The sequence below is a fragment of the Nerophis ophidion genome, linkage group LG03 (assembly GCF_033978795.1).
Source record: "Nerophis ophidion isolate RoL-2023_Sa linkage group LG03, RoL_Noph_v1.0, whole genome shotgun sequence".
Lineage (NCBI taxonomy): Eukaryota > Metazoa > Chordata > Actinopteri > Syngnathiformes > Syngnathidae > Nerophis > Nerophis ophidion.
Window position 1 is genome coordinate 2,072,136 of NC_084613.1, and position 20,688 is coordinate 2,092,823.

General features: G+C 39.8%; 2 protein-coding genes across 2 annotated transcripts in view; both read left to right on the plus strand.

The window, feature by feature from the left end:
- Positions 1-6,171, plus strand: part of actn1 (actinin, alpha 1) — a 101,610-nt gene extending 95,439 nt beyond the window's left edge. Inside the window, 3 exon segments of the mRNA XM_061893882.1 lie at positions 1,253-1,270; positions 1,272-1,412; positions 5,668-6,171. Of these exon segments, the coding sequence (XP_061749866.1) occupies positions 1,253-1,270; positions 1,272-1,412; positions 5,668-5,826 (318 nt within the window). The 3' untranslated portion in view covers positions 5,827-6,171.
- Positions 6,172-12,041: 5,870 nt separating this feature from the next.
- LOC133548931 (cytochrome c oxidase assembly protein COX16 homolog, mitochondrial) overlaps positions 12,042-20,688 on the plus strand; it is a 9,390-nt gene continuing 743 nt past the window's right edge. Inside the window, exons 1-4 of the mRNA XM_061893890.1 lie at positions 12,042-12,198; positions 17,193-17,270; positions 18,680-18,748; positions 20,364-20,688. The exon at positions 20,364-20,688 is cut by the window's right edge and continues 743 nt beyond it. Of these exons, the coding sequence (XP_061749874.1) occupies positions 12,139-12,198; positions 17,193-17,270; positions 18,680-18,748; positions 20,364-20,468 (312 nt within the window). The 5' untranslated portion in view covers positions 12,042-12,138 and the 3' untranslated portion in view covers positions 20,469-20,688. The remainder of the gene's footprint in view (positions 12,199-17,192; positions 17,271-18,679; positions 18,749-20,363) is intronic.

The following is a 20,688-nucleotide window of genomic DNA, read 5'->3' on the forward strand; positions in this document are numbered from 1 at the left end:
CATCGGTTACAACCGGTAACACACTCACATACCTTGTCTCCATCGGTTACAACCTGGTAACACACTCACACACCTTGTCTCCATCAGTTACAACCTGGTAACACACTCACACACCTTGTCTCCATCGGTTACAACCTGGTAACACACTCACACACCTTGTCTCCATCGGTTACAACCTGGTAACACACTCACACACCTTGTCTCCATCGTTTACAACCTGGTAACACACTCACACACCTTGTCTCCATCAGTTACAACCTGGTAACACACTCACACACCTTGTCTCCATCAGTTACAACCTGGTAACACACTCACACACCTTGTCTCCATCAGTTACAACCTGGTAACACACTCACACACCTTGTCTCCATCAGTTACAACCTGGTAACACACTCACACACCTTGTCTCCATCAGTTACAACCTGGTAACACACTCACACACCTTGTCTCCATCAGTTACAACCTGGTAACACACTCACACACCTTGTCTCCATCGGTTACAACCTGGTAACACACTCACAACACCTTGTCTCCATCAGTTACAACCTGGTAACACACTCACACACCTTGTCTCCATCGGTTACAACCTGGTAACACACTCACACACCTTGTCTCCATCGGTTACAACCTGGTAACACACTCACACACCTTGTCTCCATCAGTTACAACCTGGTAACACACTCACACACCTTGTCTCCATCAGTTACAACCTGGTAACACACTCACACACCTTGTCTCCATCAGTTACAACCTGGTAACACACTCAACACACCTTGTCTCCATCAGTTACAACCTGGTAACACACTCACACACCTTGTCTCCATCAGTTACAACCTGGTAACACACTCACACACCTTGTCTCCATCAGTTACAACCTGGTAACACACTCACACACCTTGTCTCCATCGGTTACAACCTGGTAACACACTCACACACCTTGTCTCCATCGGTTACAACCTGGTAACACACTCACACACACCTTGTCTCCATCAGTTACAACCTGGTAACACACTCACACACCTTGTCTCCATCAGTTACAACCTGGTAACACACTCACACACCTTGTCTCCATCAGTTACAACCTGGTAACACACTCACACACCTGGTCTCCATCGGTTACCCTGCAGTCTTTCTCCTAGCCAGTTTAGTAATGTACATCATGTGACCCTGCAGTCCTTCTGGTGATGTACATCATGTAATTGTGCAGTCCTGACATGAGTTGTGTGCCCCCCCCCCCCCCCCCCCCCCCCAGGGTGAGAGTGAGTTTGCCCCGCATCATGAGTGTGGTGGACCCCAACCGCATGGGCGTGGTCACCTTCCAGGCCTTCATCGACTTCATGTCCCGCGAGACGGCCGACACGGACACGGCGGACCAGGTCATGGCGTCCTTCAAGGTCCTGGCGGGTGACAAGGTACATGGCTGGTGACAAGGTACATGGCGGGTGACAAGGTACATGGCGGGTGACAAGGTACATGGCGGGTGACAAGGTACATGGCGGGTGACAAGGTACATGGCGGGTTACAAGGTACATGGCGGGTGACAAGGTACATGGCGGGTGACAAGGTACATGGCGGGTGACAAGGTACATGGCGGGTGACAAGGTACATGGCAGGTGACAAGGTACATGGCGGGTGACAAGGTACATGGCGGGTGACAAGGTACATGGCAGGTGACAAGGTACATGGCGGGTGACAAGGTACATGGCAGGTGACAAGGTACATGGCGGGTGACAAGGTACATGGCAGGTGACAAGGTACATGGCGGTGACAAGGTACATGGCGGGTGACAAGGTACATGGCGGGTGACAAGGTACATGGTGCTGGACAACACAGCATCTACTTGCACATGCACATCTTAGCCACTGGGGGCATTGTGGCCATGTACGATCAAAAGTGTATACTGTATCTACCATTTCTTTTTTTTTTTTTCAATCTAAAACAACCAAAATATTGTACTTGTTTTTAAATACAATATGTATGTGTGTATGTATATTATATATATATATATATATATATATATATATATATATATACATATATATATATATATATATATATATATTATGTGGGTGTGGGAAAAATCACAAGACTACTTCATCTCTACAGAAGTGTTTCATGAGGGGTTCCCTCAATCATCAGGAGGAAAATCTCCTGATGATTGAGGGAACCCCTCATGAAACACTTCTGTAGAGATGAAGTAGTCTTTTGATTTTTCCCACACCCACATATATATATATATATATATATAGACGGTTTAATGTGTTATTTATATACAGTATATAAATGTATTTATATATATATATATATATGGACAGTTTAATGTATTATTTATAATTGTTTTTATTTAATTTGGCTTCATATTTAATCAGTATATATATATATATATATAAATACATTAATTATATATATATATATATATATATATATATATATATATATATATATATATATATGAGGTGGCGACTTGTCCAGGGTGTACCCTGCCTTCCGCCCGATTGTAGCTGAGATAGGCGCCAGCGCCCCCCGCTACCCAGAACGGGAATAAGCGGCAGGAAATGGATGGATGGATGGATATATATATATATATTACATCAAATAGTTTTTAAATCTAAGAAACAATAAAAATATTGTACTTATATGTTTGCAAATCCAGATTTTGATATGAGCATTGCTATGATATGTTGTGATGCCTCAATCAGTTGTAAGGTGATCACATTTCTATGAGTATTATTTCTTTTTGTTTTTTTTTAATATTCTTCAAAATACATTTTATATATGAAATATGTTCTTATTTTGTATTTTAATTTGTTCTTTTTGTGACAAAAATTAATAAATACAAAGCCAATTAAATAAATGCATTTAGAAATGATATATTAAATTGTCCATTATTACATTTTTTACTTTTGGTAAACATTTTTAATATTTACACTTCAGTGATTTTAATTCTTTTGGAAAGTAAATACATTTTTACTGCTAGTTTTATTATTTAAAATGCATTTTCTACATGAACTACAAACATGTACTCACTTTGTATTCCTATTTGTAATTCTTTTGACAAAATTGATAACATAGTAATTAATTGTCCAATAATTAATCAATAACAAAGTAATGTGATGCTAATTCCACTTACAAATTTTATTTTTACTATTTACACTTCAGTATTTTTCAATTTAATTTTAAAACAATGTAATTAGCAAATAATTTTGTATACTTTGGTTTTAAAAGGTCCGTTGAAAACCGAATTGTATGAAAACCAAAAATTAGATCCATCGATTTTTCTAGAAGAAAAATAAATTCAATACATTCAATTAATATATGAAAATAACACATTTTATAAGTATAATGATAGTTTACATACAGAAAACAACATGAAGTGCATCCAAATGAACATTTAATATCACGTTTCTCTTTGTTTATTTACTCTTGTTTTATTATTTTGCAGTTGCACTCAATAAAAAAAGTCATACTAAAACCAAGACCGTGAATGAAAACCAATAAATATTTGTGGTAAAAGACGAGTCGTACTAGAACTGTGGCAAATGAAAACCTCGGTAATATTGTACATTATTTTGTGTTTTAGTTATTTGATTGACTTTTATGACATTTAGGCACCAAAGAATAAGAATAAAGTCAAACACATTTCTTCTGAGACTGAGGTTTATTTAAAAAAATAAACAAAAGTCAATTCTGATCAATCATGTCCTTCCTTGGTGGTCCATGGAACCCGCACGACAGCGAGAGTTTGTCACAAAGATTTTCTGGTAAAACTGACAATTTTAGTGAAGTATATTTAGATAGTGTTTTTTCTCTAGTGACTCAAAGCGCTTTACATAGTGAAACCCAATATCTCATTCTTACATTTAAAGCAGTGTGGGTGGCACTGGGAGCAGGTGGGTAAAGTGTCTTGCCCAAGGACACAACGGCAGTGACTAAGATGGGGGAAGCGGGGATCGAACCTGCAACCCTCAAGTTGCTGGCACTGCCGCTCTACCAACCGAGCTTTTCCACCCCAAATTTTACTGTAAAACAGGGGTGTCCAAACTTTTTCCACAGAGGCCAGCACACGGAAAAATGTAAACATGCGGGGGCCATTTTGATATTTTTCATTTTCAAACCATAACAAAATATATGGATTTTTTTTTTTTATCCTTGGGGCTCCTGGGGAGCATAGAGGGTCTCAGTCACTAAAATGTTAAAAATAAGTCAAATTATTATTTATTTTTTTTATTTATTTAATGCTTACAGTAAATCTCTATATCAACTTGAGGTTGATATAAAGTAAAACAAATAAGGTTTTATGCCTTTTCTGTCAAAGACAACTTTGTTTTTTATAGTAAAACTGAAATATGCAGTATTTAGATAGATAGATAGATAGATAGATAGATAGATAGATAGATAGATAGATAGATAGATAGATAGATAGATAGATAGTACTTTATTGATTCCTTCAGGAGAGTTCCTTTATTTAGCAATGAAAGTCCTCAAAGATCAATAATGCAGGACACCATTGATTTTAACTATTTAATATTTTTGAGTAATCACAGTGAAAAGTTAAATAAAATCCTACTAAATATATTTGAGATCCGAAAGGTTCCCCACTCATAAAGTGACGCATTTTTATTAGTTTTTTTAATTTTTATTTTAACACTTAAATTTCAAGATCAACTGTCCATTTTAAGTTTGAACTATTATTTTGTTTGTTTTATGCTCTTTGGTCAAAACTTTGATGTTTTTATACGGCAACTACACAACATATGCAATATTTTTTCCACATAAAACATTTTAAAGTGATATTTTTTAAGTAATAATTCATTATAAGATAGTATTTTTTGTCCTTTTTTTTGAGCAATGGAAAAAAGAAAAAAAGGTAAAAAGGAACAAAGTTAAAAGTTAAATAAAATCCTACTAAATATATTTGAGATCCGAAAGGTTCCCCACTCATAAAGTGATGCATTTTTATTAGTTTTTTTTTTACTTTTAACACTTAAATTTAAAGATCAACTTCCGATATATCTGTCGATTTTAAGTTTGAACTATTATTTTGTTAGTTTTATGCTCTTTTGTCAAAACTTTGATGTTTTTATATGGCAACTACACAACATATGCAATATTTTTTCCACATAAAACATTTTAAAGTGATCATTTTTAAGTAATAATTCATTATAACATAGATTTTTTTGTCTTTTTTTGGGGGCAATGGAAAAAAAAAAAGAAAATAAAGACAAAAGGAAGAAAAAAACTGCCTGCATGGCAGCTTTGTGTCAACATTGCCACTTTTTATCATTAGATTTCACCTCATTCCACTTATTTAAATGTTTTTTAATTTTTTTTTGCAATCCTATCAATTTTGCAATGTTTGCAGAATGTGTGGCGGGCTGGTAAAGGATTAGCTGCGGGCCCCAAATGGCCCCCGGGCCGCACTTTGGACACCCCTGCTGTAAAATGTTCATTGTCTTTTACACTGAATTACTGCAAATCGAAAAATAGCACCGTTTTTTTTCCCCCACTTGCTGCTTTTTTTATTTTTACCGTAAAATCGATGTTGTTTTTGACAGTGCATTACTGTAAATGTAACAACTTTATGTTTTAAATACACATTCTGACAAGTCAAATCTACTGACTTCTTCCCCCCCCCAGTGTGAAAATAATGTCCTTGTCCGCCAACAGAACTACATTTTAGCAGAGGAGCTGCGGCGAGAGCTGCCCCCCGACCAGGCGGACTACTGCATGGCCCGCATGGCCCCCTACACGGGCCCCGATGGCGTGCCGGGGGCCCTGGACTACATGTCTTTTTCCACCGCTCTGTACGGCGAGAGCGACCTTTGAACTCTCTGCTTTGACCACCGCTGTGTGCTCTTGACTCATGTCGCTGCGCCCCCCCCACTATTTTTTGTTTTTCTACTCTCTGGCCTTATTCTTTGTTTTTGGTCCTCTGGCTCCTCCCACAAGCTGTGTCCCTTCTATTTGCTTCCCCACGCCAAGCTGCAGCTCTCTGGGTCTTTTCCACGCCGGGAGAAACAAACATGTTTGTTTTTTTGTTCTCCTCATCCTTGTTTGTCTTCATAAATAAATAAAGTCAACATATTTTATTATACTGAACAAAAAAGGTATTTTTCTTCACCTGATTGAATGCAAAGAGACAAACATTGTAATAAAAACAAATTGCTATCACACGCTTCCTATTAGTCTGTTGTTTATCCAACCTTTTCATTGATTGATTGATTGATTGATTGTGTCAAGGCGTGGCCCGCTTTGTTTTCCCGAGGTGCAAAGCGACTGGATGGGACAACGGTCGAAGGTACAAACATTATTTAATTTTAACACTCAAAAAAGGAAACAAGCGAAAGGAGGTACAAAAACTTGGCTGAGAAAACAAAACTTGCACTAAAGCAGAACTACGGACATAAACTAAAACTTGCACTAAAGCAGAACTACGGACATAAACTAAAACTTGCACTAAAGCAGAACTACGGACATAAACTAAAACTTGCACGATGGCAGAACTACGGACATAAACTAAAACTTGCACTAAAGCAGAACTACGGACATAAACTAAAACTTGCACTAAAGCAGAACTACAGACATAAACTAAAACTTGCACTAAAGCAGAACTACGGACATAAACTAAAACTTGCACTAAAGCAGAACTACAGACATAAACTAAAACTTGCACTAAAGCAGAACTACGGACATAAACTAAAACTTGCACTAAAGCAGAACTACGGACATAAACTAAAACTTGCACGATGGCAGAACTATGAACAACTGAAACAAAAACACTCACTGTGAGCGAGAAAAAAGCAGCCTGGATATCACAGGTTTGTGGAGAGTGAAAGATGGTGATGTTGCCAGGCTGACTACCTGGCAAATGTGGCTTAAATAATACTGTGGTGATTGCAAACAGGTGCGTGACTTGGGCACAGGTGAAAACTAATGGGTTGGCATGGAAACAAAGCAAACAAGGAAGTGCAAAAACAGGAAACAATTGAGTCTTAAGCAAAACAAGACATAACTAAACAAAACATGATCACAAGACATGACAGATTGATTGATACTTTTATTAGTAGATTGCACAGTACAGTACATATTATCAGTAGACTGCACAGTACAGTACATATTATTAGTAGATTGTACAGTACAGTACATATTATCAGTAGATTGCACAGTACAGTACATATTATTAGTAGATTGCACAGTACAGTACATATTATTAGTAGATTGCACAGTACAGTACATATTATTAGTAGATTGTACAGTACATATTATTAGTAGATTGCACAGTACAGTACATATTATTAGTAGATTGCACAGTACAGTAAATATTATGAGTAGATTGCACAGTACACTACATATTATTAGTAGATTGCACAGTACAGTACATATTATTAGTAGATGTCACAGTACAGTACATATTATTAGTAGATTGCACAGTACAGTACATATTATTAGTAGATTGCACAGTACAGTACATATTATTAGTAGATGGCACAGTACAGTACATATTATTAGTAGATTGCACAGTACAGTACATATTAGTAGATTGCACAGTACAGTACATATTATTAGTAGATTGCACAGTACAGTACATATTATTAGTAGATTGCACAGTACAGTACATATTATTAGTAGATTGCACAGTACAGTACATATTATTAGTAGATTGTACAGTACAGTACATATTATTAGTAGATTGTACAGTACATATTATTAGTAGATTGCACAGTACAGTAAATATTATGAGTAGATTGCACAGTACACTACATATTATTAGTAGATTGCACAGTACAGTACATATTATTAGTAGATTGCACAGTACAGTACATATTATTAGTAGATTGCACAGTACAGTACATATTATTAGTAGATTGTACAGTACAGTACATATTATTAGTAGATTGCACAGTACAGTACATATTATTAGTAGATTGTACAGTACAGTACATATTATTAGTAGATTGCACAGTACAGTACATATTATTAGTAGATTGTACAGTACAGTACATATTATTAGTAGATGTCACAGTACAGTACATATTATTAGTAGATTGCACAGTACAGTACATATTATTAGTAGATGTCACAGTACAGTACATATTATTAGTAGATTGCACAGTACAGTACATATTATTAGTAGATGTCACAGTACAGTACATATTATTAGTAGATTGCACAGTACAGTACATATTATTAGTAGATTGCACAGTACAGTACATATTATTAGTAGATTGCACAGTACAGTACATATTATTAGTAGATTGCACAGTACAGTACATATTATTAGTAGATTGCACAGTACAGTACATATTATTAGTAGATTGCACAGTACAGTACATATTATTAGTAGATTGCACAGTACAGTACATATTCTGTACAATTGAGCACTAAATGGTAACACCCCAATAAGTTTTTCAACTTGTTTGAGTCGGGGTCCACCTTCATCAATTCCTGGTACAAATAAATACTATCAACATAATAAAGTCATCATCAGAGTATATTCTGTACATTGAATTATTTACACTCCGGGGTCTGAGATGTGGAGGTGGTTGAGAAATATTTCATACATTTTTCTATCCAGCCTTTGTTTTTTCATTAGTTTTTCAAATGTTTTTTTTCCCTTTTCTGTAGTGCTTGTCTTACTGAGATAAACAGGTAAGTAACACCCAGACAGGTGTAATGAGCAGTATCACACTTCCTGTTGACAAACCCATCCATCCATCCATTTTCTGCCACTTATTCCCTTTTGGGGTCACGGGGGGCGCTGGTGCACGTCAGCTACAATCGGGCGGAAGGCGGAATACACCCTGGACAAGTCGCCACCTCATCACAGGACCAACACAGATCGACAGACAACATTCACACACTAGGGAACATTTAGTGTTGACAAACCCATATTATAATAAAAATATGAATGGTCTGCTATGACGAGGTGGCGACTTGTCCAGGGTGTACACCGCCTTCAGCCTGATTGTAGCTGAGATAGGCTCCAGCGTCCCCAAAGGGACAAGCGGTAGGAAATGGATGAATGATCTATATGCCATTAAACTTAGACTTAGACCAACTTTAATGATCCACAAGTGAAATACATCCACACAGTAGTTTAGTTACAAGGATGGAAAGGACAATGCAGCCATAAATAGACTAAATATAGCGATAGAAAATATAACTTATACGTAATATTTACATAATATATCTGCAGTATATTATATATACTGCAGATATATTATGTAAATATCATATATTCCAGTGGTTCTCAAATGGGGGTACTTGAAGGTATGCCAAGGAGTATGTGAGATTTTTTTTTAAATATTCTAAAAATAGCAACAATTCAAAAATCCTTTATAAATATATATATATATATTGAATAATACTTCAAGGAACTATCAGTTCATAAAGTGTGAAAAGAAATACAACAATGCAATATTCAGTGTTGACAGCTAGATTTTTTGTGGACATGTTCCATAAATATTGATGTTAAAGATTTATTTTTTTGTGAAGAAATGTTTAGAAGTAAGTTGATGAATCCAGATGGATCTCTATTACAATCCCCAAAGAGGGCACTTTAAGTTGATGATTAGACATCTTTATTTATCATTGAATCACTTGTTTATTTTTCAACAAGTTTTTGGTTCTTTTTATATCTTTTTTTAAGAATAGTTGAAGAAAGACCACTACAAATGAGCAATATTTTGCACTGTTATACAATTTAATAAATCAGAAACAGATGACATAGTGCTGTATTTTACTTCTTTATCTCTTTTTTTTCAAGCAAAAATGCTTTGCTCTGATTAGGAGGTACTTGAATTAAAACAATGTTCACAGGGGGTACATCACTGAAAAAAGGTTGAGAACCACTGATGTATACATTTTAATAATGACCATGTAGAATATTACAGTATATGTGACAGCTGCAGCATAAACTAGAGCAGGGGTCACCAACACGGTGCCCGCGGGCACCAGGTCGCCCGTAAGGACCAGATGAGTAGCCCCCTGGCCTGTTCTAAAAATAGCTCAAATAGCAGCACTTACCAGTGAGCTGCCTCTATTTTTTAAATTGTATTTATTTACTAGCAAGCTGGTCTCGCTTTGCTGGACATTTTTAATTCTAAGAGAGACAAAACTCAAATAGAATTTGAAAATCCAAGAAAATATTTTAAAGACTTGGTCTTCACTTGTTTAAATAAATTCATTTATTTTTTTACTTTGCTTTTTAGAACTTTCAGAAAGACAATTTTAGAGAAAAAATACAACCTTAAAAATGATTTTAGGATTTTTAAACACATATACCTTTTTACCTTTTAAGGTATAGCTCGGTTGGTAGAGTGGCCGTGCCAGCAATTTGAGGGTTGCAGGTTCGATTCCCGCTTCCGCCATCCTAGTCACTGCCGTTGTGTCCTTGGGCAAGACACTTTACCCACGTGCTCCCAGTGCCACCCACACTGGTTTAAATGTAACTTAGATATTGGGTTTCACTATGTAAAAGCGCTTTGAGTCACTAGAGAAAAGCGCTATATAAATATAAAGAAGGAAGAAGGAAATTCCTTCCTCTTCTTTCCTGACAATTTAAATCAATGTTCAAGTAAATTTATTTTTTTCATTGTAAAGAATAATAAATACATTTTAATTTAATTCTTCATTTTAGCTTCTGTTTTTTCGACGAAGAATATTTGTGAAATATTTCTTCAAACTTATCATGATTAAAATTCCCCAAAAATATTCTGACAAATCTAGAAAATCTGTAGAATCAAATTTTAATCTTATTTCAAAGTATTTTGAATTTCTTTTAAAATTTTTGCTCTGGAAAATCTGGAAGAAATAATAATTTGTCTTTGTTAGAAATATAGCTTGGTCCAATTTGTTATATATTCTAACAAAGTGCAGATTGGATTTTAACCTATTTAAAACATGTCATCAAAATTCTAAAATTAATCTTAATCAGGAATTTTTTTTAATGATGTTCCATAAATTCCTTTTTTAATTTTTTTTAAAAAGATCTTAATTAGCTAGTTTTTCCTCTTCATTTTTTGGGTTGAATTTTGAATTTCTAAAGAGTGGAAATTGAAGCTAAACTATGTTTCGAAATTTAATTTTCTTTTTTTTTTCATGTTTTTGTACTCTTTCAAACCATTCAATTAAGTGTTTTTTTCATCATTTGTTCTCTGGAAAAAACTTTCTGTAGAAAGAAAAAAAATGTCTGACAGAATGACAAACAGAAATAACCATTTTTTAAAATATTTATCTGTTTCTATATATATTTATTGTGAGAAATAATTAAGATGATCAGTGTTTCCACAAAGATAAATATCATTAATTATTAATAATAACATAGAGTTAAAGGTAAATTGAGCAAATTGTTATTTTCTGGCAATTTATTGAAGTGTGTATCAAACTGGTAGCCCTTGGCATGAATCAGTACCCAAGAAGTAGCTCTTGCTTTCAAAAAGGTTGCTGACCTCTGCTCTAGAGAGTAAATCCAGCAGAAAAATAGAAAATAAACATTAAAAACAAAGAGAAGTATCTAACATGTCAGATAATAGACAGATATCATCTACATCCGCTTGGGATGGTTTCCTGCTGGCTCCGCTGTGAACGGGACTCTCGCTGCTGTGTTGGATCCGCTTTGGACTGGACTCTCGCGACTGTGTTGGATCCATTATGGATTGAACTTTCACAGTATCATGTTAGACCCGCTCGACATCCATTGCTTTCCTCCTCTCCAAGGTTCTCATAGTCATCATTGTCACCGACGTCCCACTGGGTGTGAATTTTCCTTGCCCTTATGTGGGCCTACCGAGGATGTCGTAGTGGTTTGTGCAGCCCTTTGAGACACTAGTGATTTAGGGCTATATAAGTAAACATTGATTGATTGATTGATTGATACTGCTGTATGGCCAGTGTTTTATACAGCTGGAATGAAGGAGTTCTTGAATCGAATTAATTTAACGGCATAACATTGTTAATTAGGTTTGATCTGCCATTAAGTAACAGGAACCTTCTTTGAAAAGGACGGTAGGAACTTTTGTGTTCACGTCGTTGCACTCACTCCGGACTCTTTAACGCCACGGACCGAACCCGGAAAAGCCCCAACTTTAGACATGCTACTTCCGCCCGACTTGCGGCTTTAAGTCGTCATCAAAAGTCATGTTTACTCTGAAAAGTCTGCAGAAGAGCAGGACATTTAAATACGGAATACCCATGCTCGTAAGTAACTCTCTTAAATGTCACGATGGCGGCGCTGTAGAGTCAAGCTGCTGCAACATTTCACCTTCAAACATCGACATGAAAGAAAGTCATTCTAGTGTTAAATATGTCATTTAGGAGGTTGTTGGGAGTCATGCAAGAACTATATTTATTGATTGATTGATACTTTTATTAGTAGATTCCGTACAATTGAGCACTAAATGGTAAAAACCCCAATAAGTTTTTCAACTTGTTTAAGTCGGGGTCCACCTTCATCAATTCATGGTAATGGACTACTCAGCTCCATCCATCCATGTTCTACCGCTTGTCCCTTTAAGGGGGGTTAATAGGCGAGGAGTAGATTTACAGCGAGAAAAGTGCAGATTGGATTTTAACCAACTTAAAGACCTACTGAAAGCCACTACTAGCCACCACGCAGTCTGATAGTTTATATATCAATGATGAAATATTAACATTGTCTGATAGTCTGATAGTTTATATATCAATGATGAAATATTAACATTGCAACACATGACAATACGGCCGCTTTAGTTTACTAAATTGCAATTTTCAATTTCCCAGTACTTTTTTTCTTGAAAACGTCGCGTAATGATGACGTGTACGCGTGACGTCACGGGCTGTTATGAATATGAGCGCTGCACACACACACAACTACAAGTCGTCTGCTTTAACGGCATAATTACACAGTATTTTGGACATCTGTGTTGCTGAATCTTTTGCAATTTGTTCAATTAATATTGGAGAAGTCAAAGTAGAAAGACGGAGTTGGGAAGCTTTAGCCTTTAGCCACACAAACACACGGTGATTCTTTGTTTAAAATTCACGGAGTTGAAACTTTACTATGGATCACAGCAGACATGGATCCTGACTACATGTCAACCAGCAGGTTTCGGTGAGAAAATTGTGGTTAAAAAGTCGCTTCTTACTGGATATCAGCTGAGCTTGTGCCTCCAGTACAGCTGCCGTCGACTTCCCTGAGACATTGGCGTCAACACCCGGCCGTGGACACACACCTCCGACTATCAGGTACTGTTAAACTCACTAAAACACTAGCAACACAATAGAAAGATAATGGATTTCCCAGAATTATCCTAGTAAATGTGTCTAAAAACATATGAATCCGTCTCTATACAATTTTTTTTTTCTAGTCCGTCGCTATCAATATACTCAAACACGAATCTTTCATCTTCGCTCAAATTAATGGGGAAATTGTCGTTTTCTCGGTCCGAATAGCTGTTTTTGTTGGAGGCTCCCATTATAAACAATAATGTGAATATGTGAGGAGACATCAACATGTGACGTCATCTTCTGCGACTTCCGGTACAGGCAAGGCTTTTCTCCTGTTGCCAAGTTTATCCTCAATGTTCTCTACTAAATCCTTTCAGCAAAAATATGGCAATATCGCAAAATGATCGAGTATGACACATAGAATGGACCTGCTATCCCCGTTTAAATAAGAACATCTTATTTCAGTAGGCCTTTAACCTATTTAAAGTCCTACTGAAAGCCACTACTAGCGACCACGCAGTCTGATAGTTTATATATCAATGATGAAATATTAACATTGCAACACATGACAATACGGCCTGTTTTAAGTTTCGCACGAAAGTATCATGCTAAAACGTCGCGGTATGATGCCACATGCGTGTGATGTCACGCATTGTAGAGGACATTTTGTTCCAGCACCGTTCACAGCTATAAGTCGTCTCTTTCATCACATAATTCCACAATATCATGGACATCTGTGTTGCTGATTTTTTGCATTTGTTCAATGAATAATGGAGACGTCAAAGAAAAAAGCTGTAGGTGGGAAGCGGTGTATTGCGGCCGCCTTTAGCAACACAAACACAGCCGGTGTTTCATTGTTTACATTCCTGAAAGATGACAGTCAAGCTTTACTATGGAACAGAGCGGTCAAGCGAACACGGTTGGATTGGACCACACACACAAAGTACAGTGTATTATGCAGCCATCATTTTGAAAGGTCGTGTTTCAAAGAGGGCCCCTTGCGAAGGGCAGAGATGGGCATCACCACCACCTGTCGACTGGTGCTGAAGAAAGGTGCGGGGCCGACCTTAAGGTTGTACAGGTACCACCATATAATCTCACTAAAACACTAGTAACACAATAAGCAGATAAGGGATTTTTCCAGAATTATCCTAGTAAATTTGTCTAATAACATCTGAATCGCTCCCACTATATAGTCTTTTTATTTTATTTTTTTTCTAGTCCTTCACTCTCACTTTCCTCATCCACGAATCTTTCATCCTCGCTCAAATTAATGGGGAAATCGTCGCTTTCTCAGTCCGAATCGCTTTCGCTGCTGGTGGCCATGATTGTAAACAATGTTCAGATGTGAGGAGCTCCACAACCCGTGATGTCACGCACACATCGTCTGCTACTTCCGGTACAGGCAAGGCTTTTTATTAGCGACCAAAATTTGCGAACCTTATCGTGGATGTTCTCTACTAAATCCTTTCAGCAAAAATATGGCAATATGGCGAAATGATGAAGTATGACACATAGAATGGAGCTGCTATCCCCGTTTAAATAAGAACATCTCATTTCAGTAGGCCTTTAAATAGCAAGGGCAGCACGGTGGTAGAGGGGTTAGTGTGTGTCCCTCACAATACGAAGGTTCTGAATTCAATCCCGGGCTTTGGATCTTTCTGTGTGGAGTGTGCATGTTCTCCCCGTGACTGCATGGGTTCCCTCCAGGTACTCCAGCTTCTTCCCACCCTCAAAGACATGCACCTGTGGATAAGCCCCTCCCACCTCCAAAGACATGCACCTGGGGATAAGCCCCTCCCACCTCCAAAGAAATGCACCTGGGGATAGGCCCCTCCCACCTCCAAAGACATGCACCTGGGGATATGCCCCTCCCACCTCCAAAGACATGCACCTGGGGATAGGCCCCTCCCACCTCCACCTGGGGATAGGTTGATTGGCAAGACTCTCCCACGGCGTGGCGCAGTGGGAGAGTGACCGTGCGCAACCCGAGGGGCCCTGGTTCAAATCCCACCTAGTACCAACCTCGTCACGTCCGTTGTGTCCTGAGCAAGACACTTCACCCTTGCTCCTGATGGGTGCTGGTTGGCGCCTTGCATGGCAGCTCCCTCCATCAGTGTGTGAATGTGGAAGTAGTGTCAAAGCGCTTTGAGTACCTTGAAGGTAGAAAAGCGCTATACAAGTACAACCCATACAACCCATAAATGGTCCCTAGTGTGTGAATGCTGTCAATCTGTGTTGGCCCTGTAATGAGGTAGAGACTTGTCCAGGGTGTACGCTGCCTTCCGCCCGAATGCAGCTGAGATAGGCTCCAGCGCCCCCCGCAACCCAAAAGGGACAAGTGGTAACAAAATGGATGTATTTAAATAGTGTGGAGCTAACTGGTCTGCAGTGCATGTGCAGTGCCACTTTACTTCTCCTCTTTCCTGTTGCAGTGCATGTGCAGTGCCACTTTACTTGTCTTCTTTCCTGATGCAGTGCATGTGCAGTGCCACTTTACTTCTCCTCTTTCCTGATGCAGTGCATGTGCAGTGCCACTTTACTTGTCCTCTTTCCTGTTGCAGTGCATGTGCAGTGCCACTTTACTTGTCCTCTTTCCTGTTGCAGTGCATGTGCAGTGCCACTTTACTTGTCTTATTTCCTGTTGCAGTGCATGTGCAGTGCCACTTTACTTGTCCTCTTTCCTGTTGCAGTGCATGTGCAGTGCCACTTTACTTCTCCTCTTTCCTGATGCAGTGCATGTGCAGTGCCACTTTACTTGTCCTCTTTCCTGTTGCAGTGCATGTGCAGTGCCACTTTACTTGTCTTCTTTCCTGTTGCAGTGCATGTGCAGTGCCACTTTACTTGTCCTCTTTCCTGTTGCAGTGCATGTGCAGTGCCACTTTACTTGACTTCTTTCCTGTTGCAGTGCATGTGCAGTGCCACTTTACTTCTCCTCTTTCCTGTTGCAGTGCATGTGCAGTGCCACTTTACTTGTCTTCTTTCCTGATGCAGTGCATGTGCAGTGCCACTTTACTTGTCTTCTTTCCTGATGCAGTGCATGTGCAGTGGCACTTTACTTGACTTCTTTCCTGTTGCAGTGCATGTGCAGTGCCACTTTACTTGTCTTCTTTCCTGATGCAGTGCATGTGCAGTGCCACTTTACTTGTCTTCTTTCCTGATGCAGTGCATGTGCAGTGCCACTTTACTTGTCTTCTTTCCTGATGCAGTGCATGTGCAGTGCCACTTTACTTGTCTTCTTTCCTGATGCAGTGCATGTGCAGTGCCACTTTACTTGACTTCTTTCCTGATGCAGTGCATGTGCAGTGCCACTTTACTTGTCTTCTTTCCTGATGCAGTGCATGTGCAGTGCCACTTTACTTGTCTTCTTTCCTGATGCAGTGCATGTGCAGTGCCACTTTACTTGTCTTCTTTCCTGATGCAGTGCATGTGCAGTGCCACTTTACTTGTCTTCTTTCCTGATGCAGTGCATGTGCAGTGCCACTTTACTTGACTTCTTTCCTGTTGCAGTGCATGTGCAGTGCCACTTTACTTGTCTTCTTTCCTGATGCAGTGCATGTGCAGTGCCACTTTACTTGTCTTCTTTCCTGATGCAGTGCATGTGCAGTGCCACTTTACTTGTCTTCTATCCTGATGCAGTGCATGTGCAGTGCCACTTTACTTGTCTTCTTTCCTGATGCAGTGCATGTGCAGTGCCACTTTACTTCTTTTTCCCGATTACCCCTCCAGTAACTTTAAAGAAACTTGAATCCTTTTCGCTAATTGAATGGTTCAAACAGCCAAAAACAACACAAGCTCTGGCCATTTGTCATTGAGAGAGACACAATGTTCTGAGAAGAGACACTCACTGGACCTCCACTTTGAACCTTTGCACAGCTAATGAGAAGGACGTGACTGCAATGAATTGAATACAAATGATATATTAATATATTATGGCACCTTCATGAATATTGGTCATTTATTTTAGCAAATGTGTTTTATTTCAGCTGCTGGTGGTCGGAGGTTCTTTTGGCCTGCGGGAGTTTACGCAGATTCGATATGATGCCCAGAAGATCAATAGAAAGGTGTGCCAATGTTGAACCTTTAAAAGGGATTAGGGTTAGGGTTACTTTTTAAAAACAAAAATGCACATCATTTCAATCCCTAAGTAAGACAAGAACACTTTTTTCATTTTAGTGCATTCTGAGTTGTAAATTATGGATAGTACACAGTGGCCAGATAGTCCAACCTCAGGTTCAGGAGGAACAGTGTGGTTTTCGTCCTGGTGGTGGAACTGTGGACCAGCTCTATTCTCTCGGCAGGGTTCTTGAGGGTGCATGGGAGTTTGCCCAACCAGTCTACATGTGCTTTGTGGACTTGGAGAAGGCATTGGACCGTGTCCCTCGGGAAGTCCTGTGGGGAGTGCTCAGAGAGTATGGGGTATGGGACTGTCTTATTGTGGCGGTCCACTTCCTGTATGATCAGTGCCAGAGCTTGGTCCGCATTGCTGGCAGTAAGTCGGTCACGTTTCCAGTGAGGGTTGGACTCCGCCAAGGCTGTCCTTTGTCACCCATTCTGTTCAGAACTTTTATGGACAGAATTTCTAGGCACAGTCAAGGTGTTGAGGGGTTTCGGTTTGGTGGCTGCAGGATTAGGTCTCTGCTTTTTGCAGATGATGTGGTCCTGATGGCTTCATCTGACCGGGAACTTCAGCTCAGCCGAGTGTGAAGCGACCAGGGTGAGAATCAGCACCTCAAAGTCCGAGTCCATGGTTCTCGCCCGGAAAAGGGTGGAGTGCCATCTCCGAGTTGGGGAGGAGACCCTGCCCCAAGTGGAGGAGTTCAAGTACCTGGGAGTCTTGTTCACGAGTGAGGGAAGAGTGGATCGTGAGATCGACAGGCGGATCGGTGCGGCGTCTTCAGTAATGCGGACGTTGTACCGATCCGTTGTGGTGAAGAAGGAGCTGAGCCGGAAGGCAAAGCTCTCAATTTACCGGTCAATCTACGTTCCCATCCTCACCTATGGTCATGAGCTTTGGGTCATGACCGAAAGGATAAGATCACGGGTACAAGCGGCCCAAATGAGTTTGGGTCTCTCCCTTAGAGATAGGGTGAGAAGCTCTGCCATCCGGGAGGAACTCAAAGTAAAGCCACTGCTCCTCCACATGGAGAGGAGCCAGATGAGGTGGTTCGGGTATCTGGTCAGGATGCCACCTGAACACCATCCTAGGGAGGTGTTTAGGGCACGTCCAACCGCTAGGAGGCCACGGGGAAGACCCAGGACACGTTGGGAAGACTATGTCTCCCGGCTGGCCTGGGAACACCTCGGGATCCCCCAGGAAGAGCTAGACGAAGTGGCTGGGGAGAGGGAAGTCTGGGCTTCCCTGCTTAGGCTGCTGCCCCCGCGTCAGTCCGTAATAGTACCTCAGGTGTGTCTAATAATAATAACAATGACAACAGTGTGTTGATGAGACTTGATGTTGTTGTGGTCTCAGTTGGATCCTTCACTGGAGGCCCGAGTGAGTAAGCAGGACCAGTCGCGTGTCTTGGAGAATGAGTATGAGGTGAGTACACGCGACACGTCCACTACATATTATTCCACCTACAAGAAAGTTTCACAAAAAGGTACACGCAAAAACTATGAAAAAGAGAAACCTCTTCACTAAAAGCTGCACCCTAGCGACCTCTACTGGTAGTTGGGATGAAAGTATTCAAGCTTTCACTTCCAGTGTGAGTCAGGCTCTCCAGAGCAGGGTTAGGGAACATGTGGCTCTAGAGCCAGATGTGGCTCTTTTCATGACAGCATCTGGCTCTCAGGTAAATCTTAGCTGACACTGCTTAACACGATATGTCGTGAATAATTCTGCCGGTAATCACAAAAATTACCACCTGTCAAGCTGACTGCAAAGCCGTGCAAGTCGCATTAAAGCTAAGAAGTATTTTAGTTGTTTTTGGTTAGCTTCAGAATAGCAATGTTATTAAAAAGAATAAAAGACCTATTATCATCTAAAAATGTTGGTCTTACTTCAAAATGCACGCATTTAGTTGTATTCAGTGTTAAAAAATATTATACGGCTGTCACAGAAATACATTTTGAAATATTTGGCTTTCATGGCTCACGGCCAAAAATGTTCCCGACCCCTGCTTTCGAGTCTAGAGTCTAGAGTCTAGAGTCTAGAGTCTAGAGTCTAGGGCAGGCCCATTCACCTGGCGGCCCGCTGGCTGAACAAAACCTGATTGGGCTTGATGGAACCATTTCAACTAGGGCTCCTTGTTGCAGTACTGCTGCCAACCCGCAGGGGGTAACAGTGAGGAATGTGTCATGATAAAACAGCAAAAAAACAAAATAAAGTTCGCCAAATAGACCATACTTGCCAACCTTGAGACCTCCAAATTCGGGAGCTGGGGGTTTGGTGGTAGCGGGGGGTGTATATTGTAGCATCCCAATCCAATCCACTTCATATATATAGCACATTTAAACAACAATAACGTTTCCAAAGTGCTGCACAGCCATGTTAAAAACAATTGTAAATAAATTTAAAAAAAGAAAAAAAAAAAGAGAGTTAGTGCTGCAAGGGGTTCTGGGCATTTGCTATCTTCTGTTTATGTTGTGTTACGGTGCATATGTTCTCCTGAAATGTGTTTGTCATTCTTGTTTGGTGTGGGTTGACAGTGTGGCACATATTTGTAACAGTGTTGGCTGTGTTTATACGGCCACCCTCAGTGTGACCTGTATGGCTGTTGACCAAGTATGCCTTGCATTCACTTGTGTGTGTGTGTGTGTGTGTGTGTGTGTGTGTGTGTGTGTGTGTGTGTGTGTGTGTGTGTGTGTGTGTGTGTGTGTGTGTGTGTGTGTGTGTGTGTGTGTGTGTGTGTTAAAGCCGTAGATATTATGTGATTGGGCCGGCACGGATTCACAGAGATTCCTAATGCTGATACTTGATGAAAAAATTCAGTAATTGATTTTTTTTTTTAAATACATTTTTCACATACTGCTCAAAAGTTTGCAGACACTTCCTGTTCAATGAGACAATGTCCCCAAACCTTTGACTGGTAGAAAGTAGGACTTACTTATTGAATCCAATCAAACATCAATCAGTGGGGGGGCTGGGGTGGGCTCCAGCAAGCGTGTCTGACCAACCCTGTTTCCTGTCGGCCGGCCTTCTTTTGTCCGTGCAGAAGATGAAGGGGGCCAATTTGGACGAGTGGAAGAACATCCGGGGCCCTCGGCCCTGGGAGAACTCCAAGGATTTCCAGGAGCAGCAGCGCAAGACGCAAAGATAGGATCCCACAAACCAAGACCTGAGGACTCATTCCTGGTCTCCTGACGGACATTCTCTGAGGACGCTCTGGGGGACAACATTTGTAGGACACAAATGGTAAATAACTAAAGATTAGGGATATCCCGATCCAGGTTTTTGCACTTCCGATCCGATACCGATACCGGCTGATACTGGCATGTATTAAAGTTCAAAGTTATTTAGCCTACTTTGTTGTCAGATTC